Raw genomic sequence first — 16,478 nt, forward strand, 5'->3', positions numbered from 1 at the left:
AATAGGTTGATACTTTCCTTTGTCCTATATACCGTCGTAAAGACGCGCGGATCATACTTAGCGCGCCAAGTTTAAAGAGAATATATTCTCTTTACATGCATATATGTATACTAGTATATACTAATATTTTGGACTTATTGTTAGTCATGTTTATAATAATAGTTAGCCTTGGCAGGCGATTATAGCAAAAATACGTATATAATAAGTTTAGAAAACACATGTTTGAGCTAGGGTGTCGAAAGTGCCCTGGGGCATGCTCTCTAGTTTAGGCTTTTGCACTCTGGTGGTATGTGAAAGAACTGTGGAGTGAATTTATTGAGGTATATTTTTGTTTTTTTTAAATATGGATAATAAGCAGGCAGGTTACATACTTTTTTGACGGAATGTGAAAACTTTAATTTTAGGTAGATAGGATCCAGAAAAGGCACTAGGGTTGCGTTCACTCCGGAGTGGAAATTCCACCTCCTGGTTTATACATAATTGTTACAAAATTATATCTTTTAATTTTATTATGTTTGCTTTGTAAATTCATTTTGTTACTCTTCTGTAATTTTTATTATGTATCATAAGATTCAAAGGGATTTGCAACGATTTGAAAGATTCATTTCTATTTCGATTCTATCTCGAACGAGATAGATCCGAACAAATTTGCAAATTCTTCGATGTGTGTGTGTGTGTGAATTTGATACTTAGTTTTAAGTATTATAAGATTAACACTTCGCACAATCTTGATTTTGTCTTATAATTAGAAATATTTTATATAATTCAATATAACGAAGAAATAAAATGAAAATATTACAAGAAAATGCATTTCATTTATTACATTATTTATTTCGATTTCATTTGATGACTTAAAATTAAAAGTGCTACGTGTTATAAGGTCATTGATTATAATTATCTGCTTGGACATTCGATTAATTGTGCTCATGTACCAGGTATAGAAGTATAAAACTGGAATTTTTTGTAAAAATTACACATCTGATGTTTAAAAATGATAAATATTTTATTCAAAATAATCTCCATTGCTATTTATAAATTTTTCCTATTTTTCCGGCAGTTTATGAATGCCAAGCCAAAAAAACGCACGTTCTCCTCTCTTCCGCTCTTCGTTTCTCACGTCAAAATCACCACTTTTGAAATTTTTGAACCACTCGAAACACTGTTTTTACCAAGAGCATGTTCACCGTAAAACTTCGACAAGCATTTGATGCAATTCTGCAACAGATTTTTTCAAACGTTAACAGAAAACTAATGCTGTCATCAAATTGTAGTTCGAAGGCACAAAACTCAACATATCTAAGGTTATAGAAAAATATACCGGTGTATGGAACTTGAGCTGTTGTGTGTTAAAAATCTTCGTCAGCTGTTAGAGGGAGATGATGAGGCTACAGTGTGGCCGTCACGCCAAAGCTTGGCGCCTTCGGCACTCTTACCGTCACGCCTCTGGTGGCGGAACTGTATACTAAAAAAACCCCCACGTACATGAATAACCGCTGCTATTTGCTCTCTTCCTTCTCAACCGCCGAACGAGACACACGCGTACTATTAGCAGCGACAGCAACGCGAACACTAGTTCCTAACTTCCTTTTCCTTTTTAAGATTCTCGTTAAGTTTGTAATAAATTTTATATATAATTTTTTTCTGTTACGTTTTTAATAAAAAATATTCATATAATATTTTCCCCCACTGAACTTGTTATTTTGAATACCATTGAACACGCTACATAACTGTAGCAGTCCGCTGTCGACAAGTAGATTCCTACTACACCCTACGCGACAATCAACGCCGCCACTCTAACCACATATTCTATGGCCAAGCGACTCTAGTACCGCAACTCAACCGTAGCTAACAACGTAGTATCGTCAAAAACTAAAGTCTCTCTTCCGTTTAAATAAATAAAGAAGTTACACACGCGCTCGATTTACACCCACGTTTCATTATTTGTTCGGATCCTGTAATAGTTTATAAATAAATAAATGTTACATAAAGAGAGAGAGATAGTAGAGTCAGTCAGTGAATTGGACAAATAGAATTCACGTTCCTAATCTATCCGCTACTTGATTGGTAACCCTGAAGTGATGAAAGACGGATACGAAAATCGCGCGAGTTATATTACGGTGTACGAGGTATGAATTCACACACGTAAGTAATAACGAATGATTTATTTTGTTCAGGTAAGTGAGTAAATAATCGAACTAAAAGAAGTTGGTTAAAATACTTTTACTGGTTAATACGTCGTTACAGATTGAATGCCCGACAAAGAATAGTTCGTCGCTGGTACGAGAGAAGTGGTGGTAAGCACTTCCTTGTGCCCCCCCCCATCGCATTCCAATTGAACGGCCCTTTATCTTAAGTCGCCCCGCTCGGGCACCGAGGATGTTTACTCTACCCATGACGATAAGGACGTCGGTCGCCCAGCAACCAGATACCCAGAGGCCGGATCATATAACTCGCGCGCCACGGACAGAGGCACAGCCATTGAGACCTCGCGACAACAGTCGAAGACCTGTTACCCTGCAAAAAAAACGCCGCCGACGAACGAGAAGCACCTTAATGTCACCGGTAAGTCATTCACTGCAAAGATCCAACCGCGTGCCCAACGAAAACTCGAGAGACGCCAACGACGACGCCGTGGATAACGACATGTACCAGGCCAAGAAACAGCAACTACGAGTCCCCAACAACAATGACGAGGTAACGGTCAACGCGGCACGCGCCGTAAAACTTCCACAGTTTTAGAAAGAAAACCCGGTCCTCTGGTTCGCTCAAGCGAAAGCAGCCTTCCACATCGCCCGCGTCACCAGCGACACCACAAAATTTCGGCACCTCGTGGTCGACCTAGATCAAGATATCCTACAGTTCGTATCGAATATCCTCGTATCATCGCCCAAGGAGGATAGGTATGAGACCCTCAAGGCATGTGTCGTTAGCGCCTTCAACAAAATGAGCGAGACCAAGCTACGAAAATTGTTTCGGAACAACCAACCAACGGACACGAAACCGAGTAACATCCTGCTGAGGCTACGCAATATAATGAACGGCCAGTGCACGGATAACATCCTGTGGACATTATTCATGGAGCAACTCTCCGATTACATCAGAAGTATATTGGCCATAAGCGAGGAAACAGATCTAACGAAGCTAGCTTTATAGACAAATAAGATTCTCGAGGTGTCCAAGTCCGACGTCGCCGCCGTCGCGTCGACTTCTGCCAAGGAGACACGCCACACTGTTGTGAACACCGATCTGGCAGAGCTACGCGACGTGGAAAAAAACCTGTCGCTGGAGTTACACAAGTTGCGTCCTCGATGAGACCGAGCCGCAGCCGCCACCACAATAGCAGCGTCCAAATAGACAACGGCCCATGCTACTATCATATGCGATACCAAGTGCAGGCCAGGAAATGCCGGCAGCCGTGCACCTGGGTCCAGAATCGCAACGCCCGCGATGGTAATCGCAATCCTCGCGATTCCGATGACGTCCATCGCCCCAACAATAATGTCAACGTCGACAAAAAATAATCTCTCCTTAGACCTACGCGGACGACGCCTCATTGACAACCAAACGCAGATGTCATCTCCAAGGAAGCTCGTGATTCCCACGAAAACAATCGTCTCGTCCATTCATCCTAACGGACCGCATGTCAAACTCTTGAAAGAATTCGTCGACCTGACTTCGCCGTCAATCAAGAAGGCAGCTGCCCACACAGTATATCACATCATCACGAAAGGTCCACCCGTCTACGAGCCGGCGCACAGACTGCCTCCCGACAAGTACAAAGCCGCCAAGGCAGAATTTCAACATATGCTGAACCAAGGCATATGTCAACTGTCCAAGAGTCCATGGGCCAGCCCTCTCCACCTCGTCGCCAAAAAAACGGAGACTGGAGGCTATGTGGCGATTATAGAAAACTGAACGCGATAACGGAACCAGAACGTCACCCAATTCCGCATTTACACGATTTCACGCACAATTTAAATAGATGAACGATTTTTACAGTTATCGACCTGGAACGCGCAAATCATCAGATTCCAGTAGCTCCGGAGGATCGCCCGAAGACAGCCGTCATCACACCGTTCGGCCTATTTGAATTCAACGCCATGTCCTTTGGACTCCGGAACGCAGCAGAAACATTTCAGCGTTTCATGAACAGCGCGCTGCGAGGATTAGATTTTAGTTACTGCTACATTGACGACATCTTGATAGCATCGTTAACGCCGGAGGAGCACATAAGGCACTTTCGCACATTATTCGAGAGGTTACGCGAATTCGGCCTCACTATCAACGTATCAAAATGCACCACGAGGTCGAGTATCTCGGTTACAAGATCAACGCGCAAGGTACACGTCCAGTGGAGGAGCGCGTGGATACCATCCAACAGTACCCAAGACCCGAGGACATCAGCGACCTGCGGAGATTCTTGTGAATTATTAACTTTTATCGTCGTTTTATACCGCACGCCGCATTGGTGCAGGCACCGTTGCACACCTATATAGTAGGCAACAAGAAGAAGAACCAGCGATTCATCGAATGTACCTCGGACGCCAAGCGCGCGTTCGATGCCTGCAAACAAAAACTCGCCGAAGCATCGCTATTTGCACATCCAATTGCAGATGCATCGCTGATCCTGCAGACAGACGCCTCCGACAACGCTATAGGGGCAGTCTTGCAGCAACGAAACAGGAAACAATTTCAACCTTCAGGTTTCTTCTCGCAGAAGCTCTCGGAAACGCAGACCAGATACTCAACCTACGACAGGGAGCTGCAAGCAATTTACAGCAGCCTCAAGTTCTTTCGATTCTTGGTCGAAGGGCGTCACCTAATAATCAAAATCGATCACAAACCTTTAACATTCGCATTTCAGCAGAAGGCGAGCAAGACGTCATAACTACAACTACGACAACTGGACTATATTAGGCAATGCACTACCAGTATCATCCACGTCGCAGGCGACGAAAACAGTCGCGGACGCGCTCTCCAGGGTAGAGGAAATCAGCGTACCTGTCGTGTTCAGCACATAGGATCTGGCGGAACATCAAGAGAGAGACGAGGAACTCGCTGCCCTGATCGATCCTGGGACAAAAACGTCGCTCGTGCTACAAAAGCTACGCGTCGATAATACCAAGACAGTCATATACTGCGACGTCTCTGGAACGGATGTCCAACCGTACATTCCTCAAACGCTTTGTAGACGCATCTTCGATACATCGTACAACTTGGCACATCACAGCGCACGCTCCGTTAGGAAGTTAATAGCACAACGGTTCGTCTGGCCCGGCATGAGCAGCGATATTACCCGTTGGATACGCACCTGTCTGCCGTGCCAGCCCAGCAAAATAAAACGGCATACGAAGAACGCTTTGGAACGAATTCCAATACCGGACACACGTTTCTATCATGTCCATATCGATATCGTTGGGCCACTGTATAAAGAGGTTACCGCTACTGCCTTACGATGAACGATCGTTTCACAAGGTGGCCAGAAGCCATTCCCATCGCCGACATGGCAGCCGACAGCGTCACGAAAACGTTCTTCAGCGGTTGGGTCGCATGCTTCGGAGCACCCGCCATCGTGACCATATAGTCCCTTGCAGGTTTACCAACTTTTCTTTTATTTTTTTCAAAGTGCGCTTGTACCTTGAATTTGTGGTTGCGCATGCGCATAACATATAACCTCTTCATGACGTTTTTTTATTTTTAATTAATAACTAATTAAATAATTAATTAATAAAGTTAAAAGCTATGTATTTTAAATAAACATTTTGTTAGCAATTTAGCGCACTTATTCATTTTTTTCTGCTGTGGCCAACTACGTTGCTTTACTAAGAAATGAAAAAAAAATTTTCACATTTTCAATTATCAATAACTAATTAAATAATTAATAAAAAATTTAAAAAAATATGGATTTCGAATTAACAAATAGCGAGCAATTAAATGTATATCTTCATTTTTCCTAGTTCTGATGGTCGTGTGCCAACTTTTTTGCGCTAAGTAGCTTGACCAAAAAAAGAGCGGTGAGAGTGGCGGCGCTAGCTGTCACATAGGATAGAGTAGAAATCTGCTTATCGACAGTAGGCCGCTACAGTATTCTATCTACTATCGGCCACTGGTGGTCCCGGTAGTAACTAAGATGAATTTGGTTAGGAAAAAAGAGGACTTTGTGAGCTTCTGTGTACTTCTGTATTCTTTAGTTTTTAAATTCCTTTGTATTGATCGAATTGCATGAAACTTACAGAGAACGTATCTAAACTATTATTTATATTGTATAATGGATATCGATAATCCAACTCCACAAGATCTTCAAAGAAAATTATATTTTTTAGTTGAACAGCTTCAACATATGGCTGGAGAACTTCCACCGAAATATCAAATGAGACTTCCTTACGAATTGTTGTCTGCCTTGGCAAATTCTTTATTAAATGACACCATTTTTGAGATTGTCAAGGGTTTAATGGAAATACAACATGTTACAGAAAAACATTTGTTTCAGCAAAGATTGCAACTCCTAAATCAACAAAAAATAGAAACTCAAGAATCATTGTCAAACATAACAACGGATGAGGAAAGAATGGCAATAAAAGCTGCACTTTATAAAAAACATAAAGATGAGTTAAAACAAATAGATATGAAACTGGTATTGCAATTGGATCAAAAGGTATCAGATCAACAAAGTATATTAGAAAAAGCTGGTGTACCTGGATTTGAAGTAACCAATAATCCAATTGAAATTCAAGTACAAATGAGGTTATGTGATTTTATAATAAGATTAAGTAAAATGGAAGTACCCAGATAATTTCAACTGTTTAAATTATTTTGTTTACCTTAATTAATATTAAACTTCAATTACAATATATAATTTAAATGACATTATATTAAACGACATTATTTTGTAAAAATATTTCTTTTATGTATAAAAGTTCATAAAAATATTTAATATTTTTATATATGAAACAAAATGAGTATTGTTTGCGTCACTGTTATAAGTAGTATAAATTTAATTTCATTCTTATTAACGAGAATTTCTCTCACCTTGTATAAGTAGGTGTAAAAGAAAAACATGAAAAATTGTAAAAAATTTAAAATTCCCAAGAATCCATCCATCGCAAAGAATGCATAGAACTTTCAGGATCAGACGCAGCAGGCCCCTCCATTCCATAAGCCAATGGTGAAAATAAATAAAAGCTACAAATACGTAATACATATTAAATACATAAAAATCAATGTATTATATAAATTCGCTGTTAACCATTTGAGTCCCAGGAGTCTTTGGAATAATCTCATTAAAAAGACCCAAGCAGGGTGATAGCATTTGTCTCAATTTATATCGAGAAAACCCAAACAACGTTATTCTTTTCTGTTTTATTAATGCGATTGTCAAGTATCAGTAAAATAAAGGAAACCAACTTCGGTAAAATTCTAAAGCACCATCAATAGTGCACAATGGACAAATGTATTGGATCTTTTCGACATGAAATCTGAGGAGTACAATTACGCTGCTTGTGACTCGAACGATTAAATATATTACCTATATATCGTAATAGAAATAACGCTGCCCATTATAATATGATAAATAGTATTTCCTACTTTATTAGGCAATAATATTTGTAAACTTTCGACGATGTAATTTAAAGTAACGCCAGTTAACATCGAGCTATATAGCAATGCTGGAAAGTAATGATGGAAATATAATACTCTACTCATAGCCCAAAATGGTGCATAATGTAAAAACCATCCAACAAAAAGCCATTTTCCAGCTTCCATTATTTTCTCCCTTTGTTGAAGTGTTAAAGGATCCTCAATGCAACCTCTTTGTTCTCTTATACACACATGTATGTATAACATAATAAACATTATAAGGAATATTATATTTCCCCACCATATAACAGGATTACCAAGCAAATAGACCCTCTGATTATTTCCAGAGAAGAATTGACCCTAAAATCAGTATTTTATATTTAGCTTTTATCAAATCTTTCATTTATCTATTATATTAATCTGTACTAATAAATACTCTATAATTAATAGGCCATTGCCAAGGTTGAGAAGATACTTCTCCTTCTTTCACTTTGAGATCTGAATTTCCTTGCAACATGACAGCATGCGATTCTAAAAATCTATCGAAGAATCCAGGTGCATAAACTTGGAAACTTACATTGGGTACTGTAAATGATATTTACAATTATTACTATTAAATCTAGTATTAAGAATTTCTTATAAAATAAATCGAAATTAATATAATATCGAATACTTACATTTAGTATAATTATTATCTTCTATGTTCCATAATGCATTTTTGTCTCTCATATTTGGATTACATGAAACCTCTTGTTGATTATAACCCCTAAAATAATAAAATTCATAATAATATATTAATATTATCATATTTATAATAATTCTTCGTTAATTCTTGTTTTCCTCGCATACTAACCATTTTGGTAATGTCTTTCCACTACATGTTAGTACGCAATGATGAAGATAGTGAACAAATTTTAACTTACTTATAACAGTTTCAACTATATCACCATCTTTACCATTTGCTATCAATATTTTCCAAACATCATTGGCATCTCCTGTACCATTCTGGAAAATAGATAATGATAATAATAATTATTATTATCAATCAAAATGACAAATATTTAAGGATCCTATGCCACGGCACAGTTCGTACACCCATAAATACTATTTTGAATACAATATTGAATAATTAATTCACAAAATATTAACCTCGCCATATCCTGTTACTTGGTAATGTTTTTTAGAAATAGGTGCAATTTCTTTATGAGAATGTAAATTCCGTTTTGTAATAACATGTTCCAAACGTACAAGATCACCCTGTTTTACCAATACTGGTTCAGACGGAATGTTATCGGTATCATATTTTTTTATCAACCAAAGATTATTATCGTCTTTATGAGAATAAGTTGTAATCTAGAAAATAAATAAAACTGTTGTTTCATTTAACAAATTCGAGCTTGCATTCTTATATAGATCTTATGTATAAAAACCTGTTGCTGTCTGGCGCCAACTTCTTCAGGATATAAATGCCAATGAGAATGTAAATATCCTCCACCTGTACGATGATTTTTTAAAGTAATAGTAGCACCATATGCTAATTGTCGTGGCATAGTTGCATTGTACAAAGAATTTCCTTTTAATAATGATTGAAATTCCGAACTATAAAATCCATCTCCACTTCCGCTGAATCAAAGAAATACATTTGATAAATAATAATAAGTTTTTGTATTATATAAAAAATAAAATCGATGATTTCACCTTTTATTTAAAACTTGAAGATGAATGTAGAAAAATAACATGTAAAGAAATACTGGTAACATAATAAGACAACAAAATCTTGCTATCAAATGTTTGCTCACATAAGACTGGAAGAAAAAATATTTCTATATTTTTTTATTCGGATCACAAATAAAATAAATTATATTATTATAATTATTAAAATTTTTAAACCTAACATAAAAGCAATATTTTTTTCGGTCAAACTTATCTTTTATTAAAAAAAACAAGATTGTGGTTACTGTGTCAGGGCTCAAATTTTTTCAATCCAGCCTCGTATATTCTTATTCTATAATAAATAAAAAGAAAAATAATGCTTACAATGGGTTTCGTTAAGTCCCCTAATTCTCGCCATAATTCGTTTATGGTATAAAGACCAACAAGCATGACAACGAACAGACCAACAAATTTAACGCTAATTGTGCACGCAAGGGATACACCTGTAAATATTAGCCAACTCCACCAAGAAGATGTAAATGGTTGATGACGAAGAGAACCAATTCGAGTCATTCCCCAAGTTGCACACATCATAATAATATTGGGTCCAGAAGAATATACTGATTTAAAGTCAATAGACCAACATCTACAATCAAATTCATTATTATGATTAAAAATAAACATTTAGTTTTATCGATTGAAATTAAAATTTACCAAAAAGAATAAATACTGCAGAAAGCGTTGCTGCATGAGTAGATTTCGTTAAATCCCATACTGTGAGAAATGATAAGGGTACTGTAGTAGCACCTAATAATGTACAAAACTAAAAAGAAAAGAACTATATTTTTAAACATTATAAATATTAACCAGTTAAATTATTACCATAACTATTTTACATTTAAAGAAATAAACATAATTACTATTCTCATTCCAACATATTTGACATTTTCATATTTATCACCTGGTTTTTCAAATGCAAATGTACCATTGTAACCAGTTAAATACCCAGATAATGCGATAAGCATCTAAAATGAAGAATAAAAATTTTAATTCGTAACACTCATGAATATTCACTAATATTTATAACATTTGGAAAATGACAAAATATTTACTTTTCCAAGAGGAGGATGTACATCAAAGAAAAATGTCCTATTTATATACCAACTTCCCATTTTACCAAAATGAGTTTCGTCCCAGCTGTAATATAATATTATTAAATGCACTATCAATTATATAAATAAATATTTTAAACAAATAAATATATGTTAATGTATTTCTTTTATTTTTTTCCTTATACCAGACATGTTGTGGCTCTGTAACTTTATAAAATCTAGTTCCAATTGTAAAAATTATAATAATTCCAAATAACAGCCACCAATTTCTACAAATAAATAAATAAATTTTATATATTTATAATTGAAGGATTACTAATTATTAATACATTTGTTTACGTACCGATTTCGTTCATAGCACATATTTTCATTTTTGAATGGTAAATGTTTTAATTTTGGAATATTTTCTTTTATAATTGTTTTCATTTTTTATTATTTAATAGTATTTTTGTTAAATATAAACAGTTCAGAAAAGTGTGTATACAGTAGACATATTTGAAAAGTGTATATATATAAAAATGCCGCGTGGCTAAGTAAAATACCAACTACAGGATGGAACAAAAGTTCCTAAATTATCTAGGGACAATCTAGGAATAAAATAGTAACCAAATTACTATATAAATTAATGTAATTATTCTTTAATTTATAATAAATATATATTTAACAACGTTCAAAATTGCGTAGCATAAATTTAAAGCATATTTAGTAAATTATATTTTATAGGTACCTGTGGACAATATCTCTTAAATATCGTAAAGAGAATAAACTAATTTATAATCTTGATTTAATATAAAATTTATTTTTCTTATATATCTTATAGGGAAAGTGGGACCTTCGGGGATTGTGAGCTCGTCCTAGGCATTGGCCACAATGCGGTTTGGTTACAAGAGGTTTTTGGCAGCGTAGGAAACAAGAATTGTTATCTTTTGTTCCTTATCATAGCGGCACACACCGGCATTAAGTTTCAGTTTACAGAGGTGTACATAGTATAGCGGCACGACAGTCTCAAAAACCCGCTTCATGCTCGCTTTGTGTGTGTGTGTGTGCGCGCCTGTTACCCGATAATGTATTCTTCTCAACATTGCTTAAATAATAATTTGATATTCTATAGGATATCAAAGTATTATGTACAATGCCTTGGAAAAGTCCGTAACAATTCTTCGTTTCTTACGTCCCAAAAACCGCTTGGTATTGTGGTCAATGCTTAGGACAAGCTCACAATCCCCGAAGGTCCCACTTTCCCTACAACATATATAATATAAGATTATTTATTGTTTTGTGCATGGAAAACATTATTTGTCACGAACACCGGAGAAAAATGGTTAACTCCAAATTATAAAAATAAAGTATATATTATACAATATATCTGTGTGTATGCATAGAACATCATGCAAATAATAAGATGCAATATCTCTAAGATCTCTAAGATAATTAACTATTTACTTGTTTTATTTTGTTCTAATGGTATAATAACAATACAGTTTTTAGCTTCTGATATATGCCACCATCTACCAAGTCTGTGTTCTTTACCGACACCAGCAATTAAATTATTACCATCTGATGTAAATAATAGAGAATTTATGAATCCTACTAATTTAATTGTAAACAATGGATGCAGAGATTTGAACGAATCACCACATCGCCACAACTTGATCTCACCATTTTTAGAACCTAATTAAAAGAAAATATTTATATTATATTTAATGATTTGCATGCATTATAATAAAAATAAAATATACAAAAGAATATTGAGATATAAATAATAGATATCTTATGGAGAAATGTCATACCAGATGCAACTAAATCAGTATTCAAAAACGTTGCTATGCTTGTTATCCAATTAGGTTCATCATTACTGTCGTCTTTTCCATGTGCCTCTGATACAGAGCATAAAGGTTTCTTTTTATGAGAACCCCATATGCAAAGTGAGCCATCATCACTGCCACTAAAAAAATTCTCTTCATTGATAAGTTTAACGATACCTATGCTATTACTATCACCGTTAAAAATTAACTGGGATTCTTCAACAATTTTCCATACTCTAATAGTTCCATCAAATCCGCCACTAGTTATGGCACGTTCTCTTGACAAAGCATCAATCGATGTGATACCGTTTTGATGTCCAAATCTAACAATAGAAGTGCATTATAAACATACAATTTATGTGAAAATATTAATCCATTAAATGTTAACATATACTTACAATGATTCAACATACGCCATATCGTCCAAATTCCAAACTTTTACGCTTCTATCATCAGATGCAGAATAGAGTGTATGTGTGTCTTTTCGAAACACTAGACCAGTTACTATATCTCTATGACCTTGTAAATTTTTGAGAAAATTTAAACTTTCTCCAGAAAATACTTTGATTTCTTTACAACCACCGTCTCCTACAACCTAAAATATTATTTATAAATTAGAAACATAGATATGTCGAATATATAAAATCTACATTTAAAACACAATATACTATTATATTGCTTTTCTTACCAAAAATTTTCCATCCGTACTAACTGCTATACAGTTAATCGATTTCATTCCGTCCTGCTCTTTATTTTTTCCTTTTATAACTTTCAATTTAGTTCTTTCCTTTAATGACCCTAGTATCAATGAAATAATATAAATTACATTACTTGTTTGTTAGATATTTATTAATCAATGTTTTTAATTAAACAAATTTTAATAAAAACTTACATTTAATTAAACTGCCATCTTTAGAACCAGAATATAAAATGTTCCCTTTACTATAAAAACATAAACAAGTAATAGAATCTCTGTGATCTTTACATTTCAACATTATAGGATCTTGATGAGCAATGTAATGTTCAGCTACTGTTTTTCTGAGATATCCCTTTTCTTCCAAATATTCATCTTTTAATCTTTTCTCAACCGCTCCTTCCTCAAACTCTGCTCTATCTTTCTCTATATATTGGATCAAAATATATAATACATTAATAATGTGTAGATATTTATATACGCATAGTGTTATAATTCATATTAAATTTACTAACCTTCTTCCTTAATTTGTTGGAGATATTTTTGGCCAACCTAATACGTTTTTCTTGTGCTGTTTCTTCACTTTCTGACTCACTTTCAAATTCTGGTAATTCTTGACTGCAAAAGAAAAATATTTTACATTTTTTACAGAAAAACTGTTGTTTCTTTTTGTTAATTTATTTATAAATACAAAAAATATTCTTCACAAAAACACATAAATGAAATAAATAGAAACTCATCTCTGCATTCGTTCAAATTTCATAGGAAGCGTAGACCATTCAATACGATCATAAATAAAAGGTTGGTAGGACTGAACACGGTAATTGATATTTATTATAAGTACTTATCTATATGCTCTATACATTGGAGCTCGCATGAAAAAAAGATCATAATAAATTTCATCATATTTTAGCACATAGATCAAATCCTATTTGCTATTTCTGAACTATACGATTACACTTACTTTTGATTCTCTTCTGCAAGTTCTTCGTCATCGCTTGGTATACTCTCATTGTCACCAGATTTTTTTACATTTTTTTTCTCTTTGAAAGCAAATAAACTTTTATTTTTATTTTTATTTTCAAAGCGTCCATTGTACTGAAAAATAAACCAATATTTTATTTAAAAATAGTATATTACGAATATATATATATACATAATATTTTTATTTATTGATAGTTTATACATTAAATACAAAATTCGATTAAATTTTAATTGTTTAAATTTGAAGTTAATTAAGACTGAATACTAAATTATTTGTTTATCATAAACTGCATAACTCTAACCTATAATATGCAACTAAAAATCGTTCAATTTATTAATGCATAAATATTAATAACTTACTTTTCTTTTAACTCCATCCTTGGCATGATTGTTTCTAATAAAAAATGACATTTTTACGTTGAACTAATGTAAATTACCACAATTTAAAAATAAAATCTAAATTTCTAAATTTATTTCAAATACATTAAGCACATGGTAGAAGCCATTCAATTTGTTTGATACTTGTTGCCTTAGAAAGATTAAAGTAGATGGCAGCACGTGCGAACCATGTGTGGCGGCCTGCTGTCGATAAGCAGATTTCTACCTTATCCTATGCGACGACTAGCGCTGCCATCCTCACCGCTGATTCTTTGTCCAAGCTACTTGAACGCTCGCACACTATCACGGCTAACAACGTTTCTATGGGAACGTTAATGTTTCCATAGTTACAAAGACTTTCTTCTTCCGTTATTATAAATAAAGAAAGGAATTAAGAAGTTACACGTGCCCGATTAACAACGCATTTTTGTTATCCGTTCTTGTTTTGTAATAGTTTATGAATAAATAAATGTTACATAAAAATAGTAGTGGCGATCAGTGTTTGAACCAATAGAATTCAAGTTTCTGGTTCCTTCCGCCACACATGTGTAGTGATACGCACCTAGCATACCGGTGCGATACACTAGTGCCTTTTCTCCCTATATGGGAACCATCCAAGTCAAGATTTTTATATATAACATTTATGGAGGGTAGAGGTAAAGAGAATCATCTTATATGGGAGAAAATTTGAAAAAGTGTCCAGCTTATGCTATAAATAATAGTTCATAAACCTTCCAAAATGGCACTGGTGTAGACAAAGGGTATGGTATGAATGTAGCAATTGTAGACGAATTGAAGTATGCGGAAGTTTTTCTTTCCTTGTTTATTTCTCAATCCTACTCTAATAATATTTGGAGCTTCCTTAGAATTAAAAAGTTGGCATAGAATCTCAACAGTTGAAAAAAATGAATAAGTGTATTTAATTGCTAGCTATTTGCTAATTCAAAATCCATAATTGCTAACTTTTTTAATTAATTATTTAATTAGTTATTGATAATTACAAATGTGGAAACGTCATGAAGAGGTTATATGTTATACGCATGCGCAACCACAAATTCAAGGTGCAAGCGCACTGTATACCAACTTTACTTTTATTTTTTTCAAAATGCGCTTGCACCTGTATACCAACTTTACTTTTATTTTTTTCAAAAAGCGCTTTCATAATAACGTTCGAGAGATATCAGTTATATGTGGCGTCCAAGAGTGTACCCGTTATTAATAATAATAAATTGTATATTTTCTTGTTGATAAATTCAGAAAGTGTATATAAATTCTTTGGATATCATTTATCCACCGTCCTGGTTCCCCACATACGTGTAAGGATCCTAAAAAATCAAAATAAGTTGACTAGAGTTTTTTAAAAGTAATTTCTGTTAAAGCATTATTTGTCATATATTTAGATAACCCCACAATTTTGTATAAATCTGTTGTAACATAGAAATATAATAAAAAAAATAATAAAACTGATCATGACGAAGAAGAAAGCAGTGCTTATGGTCTGTTTAGGTATATTTTTATAATTTTTCTTTAATAAGTTTAATTATTTTACCATATATAATATAATCTCATATGAAACATTTATCCCTTTATTTCTAAAGGAAATATTTGCCGCTCTCCAATTGCAGAAGCTATTTTTGATGATAAAATTAAAAAGAAAGGTTTAACTGATCAGTGGGAAGTTGATAGTGCAGCTCTTATAGGATATCATACTGGTAAAAGTCCTGATCCAAGAGCTGTCTCTGTATTGAGAGAAAAAGGAATTACTAACTATTCTCATAATGCTAGACAGGTATGTAAAGTTTTTAGTAAATAATATAATCTAATATAATCTATTTTTTAATATTTATTGAATATGAAAAATACCATATATGCTTGTTAATTCTAGATTACGCTGGATGATTTTCATAAATATGATTGGATATTTGGGATGGACCATGAAATTTAAAAGTATTAACTAATATGAAACCGCAGAATAGTAAAGCAGTAGTTGATATGCTTGGGAAATATGATCCATTAAAAGAAATAGTAATACGTGATCCTTACTATGATGTACATTATCATATTCTTTATATTCTTATATAGATACTTATTTATTTATTTAAATATAATTTAAGTATTTTAAATTGTTTCTATTTTTATAGAATCATAATGATGGATTTAAGGCCGTGTTTGATCAGTGCACAAGATGTATTACAGCGTTTTTAGAAAAATATGAAGGTATTTAATTTTATATTTAATTATACCATTTTTGTTATAGCATAATGTAATATTAATTTA

General features: G+C 33.9%; 4 protein-coding genes and 1 long non-coding RNA gene across 5 annotated transcripts; 2 read left to right on the top strand and 3 right to left on the bottom strand.

Moving 5' to 3' along the window:
• Positions 1-6,127: 6,127 nt before the first annotated feature.
• On the top strand, positions 6,128-6,799 carry LOC122514921 (gonadal protein gdl). Its single transcript, XM_043632069.1, has one exon. The coding sequence runs from the start codon at positions 6,269-6,271 to the stop codon at positions 6,791-6,793; it is 525 nt and encodes a 174-aa protein (XP_043488004.1). The 5' UTR covers positions 6,128-6,268; the 3' UTR covers positions 6,794-6,799.
• A 117-nt stretch (positions 6,800-6,916) lies between these two features.
• On the bottom strand, positions 6,917-10,716 carry LOC122514905 (protein O-mannosyl-transferase 2). The gene is given in 15 exon segments (XM_043632043.1): positions 6,917-7,182; positions 7,526-7,935; positions 8,012-8,160; positions 8,253-8,341; positions 8,429-8,580; positions 8,725-8,928; positions 9,006-9,198; positions 9,274-9,380; positions 9,613-9,824; positions 9,827-9,874; positions 9,943-10,051; positions 10,149-10,253; positions 10,341-10,425; positions 10,526-10,609; positions 10,684-10,716. Coding segments are annotated over 15 exon segments (2,073 nt in total). The 5' UTR covers positions 10,704-10,716; the 3' UTR covers positions 6,917-7,076.
• A 27-nt stretch (positions 10,717-10,743) lies between these two features.
• LOC122514930 lies at positions 10,744-11,526 on the bottom strand. The gene is made up of 2 exons (XR_006303153.1): positions 11,068-11,526; positions 10,744-10,927 (listed from the first exon to the last, which is right to left on the bottom strand). It is a non-coding gene; the product is annotated as an uncharacterized LOC122514930 (long non-coding RNA).
• Positions 11,527-11,771: 245 nt separating this feature from the next.
• Positions 11,772-14,362, bottom strand: LOC122514914 (U3 small nucleolar RNA-interacting protein 2). Its single transcript, XM_043632055.1, is given in 9 exon segments — positions 11,772-12,011; positions 12,131-12,468; positions 12,544-12,740; positions 12,834-12,943; positions 13,038-13,265; positions 13,355-13,384; positions 13,387-13,457; positions 13,804-13,937; positions 14,184-14,362. Coding segments are annotated over 9 exon segments (1,395 nt in total). The 5' UTR covers positions 14,235-14,362; the 3' UTR covers positions 11,772-11,775.
• Positions 14,363-14,813: 451 nt separating this feature from the next.
• On the top strand, positions 14,814-16,475 carry LOC122515489 (low molecular weight phosphotyrosine protein phosphatase-like). Its single transcript, XM_043632864.1, is given in 5 exon segments — positions 14,814-15,707; positions 15,800-15,990; positions 16,087-16,135; positions 16,138-16,250; positions 16,343-16,475. Coding segments are annotated over 5 exon segments (474 nt in total). The 5' UTR covers positions 14,814-15,670; the 3' UTR covers positions 16,427-16,475.
• Positions 16,476-16,478: the final 3 nt, after the last annotated feature.

The sequence above is a fragment of the Polistes fuscatus genome, unplaced genomic scaffold (assembly GCF_010416935.1).
Source record: "Polistes fuscatus isolate 324 unplaced genomic scaffold, CU_Pfus_HIC Scaffold1, whole genome shotgun sequence".
Lineage (NCBI taxonomy): Eukaryota > Metazoa > Arthropoda > Insecta > Hymenoptera > Vespidae > Polistes > Polistes fuscatus.

What these genes read in the sequence shown, in the direction of transcription:
- LOC122514921 (XM_043632069.1), top strand. Translation starts at nt 6,269, where the DNA reads ATGGATATCGATAATCCAACTCCACAAGATCTTCAAAGAAAATTATAT.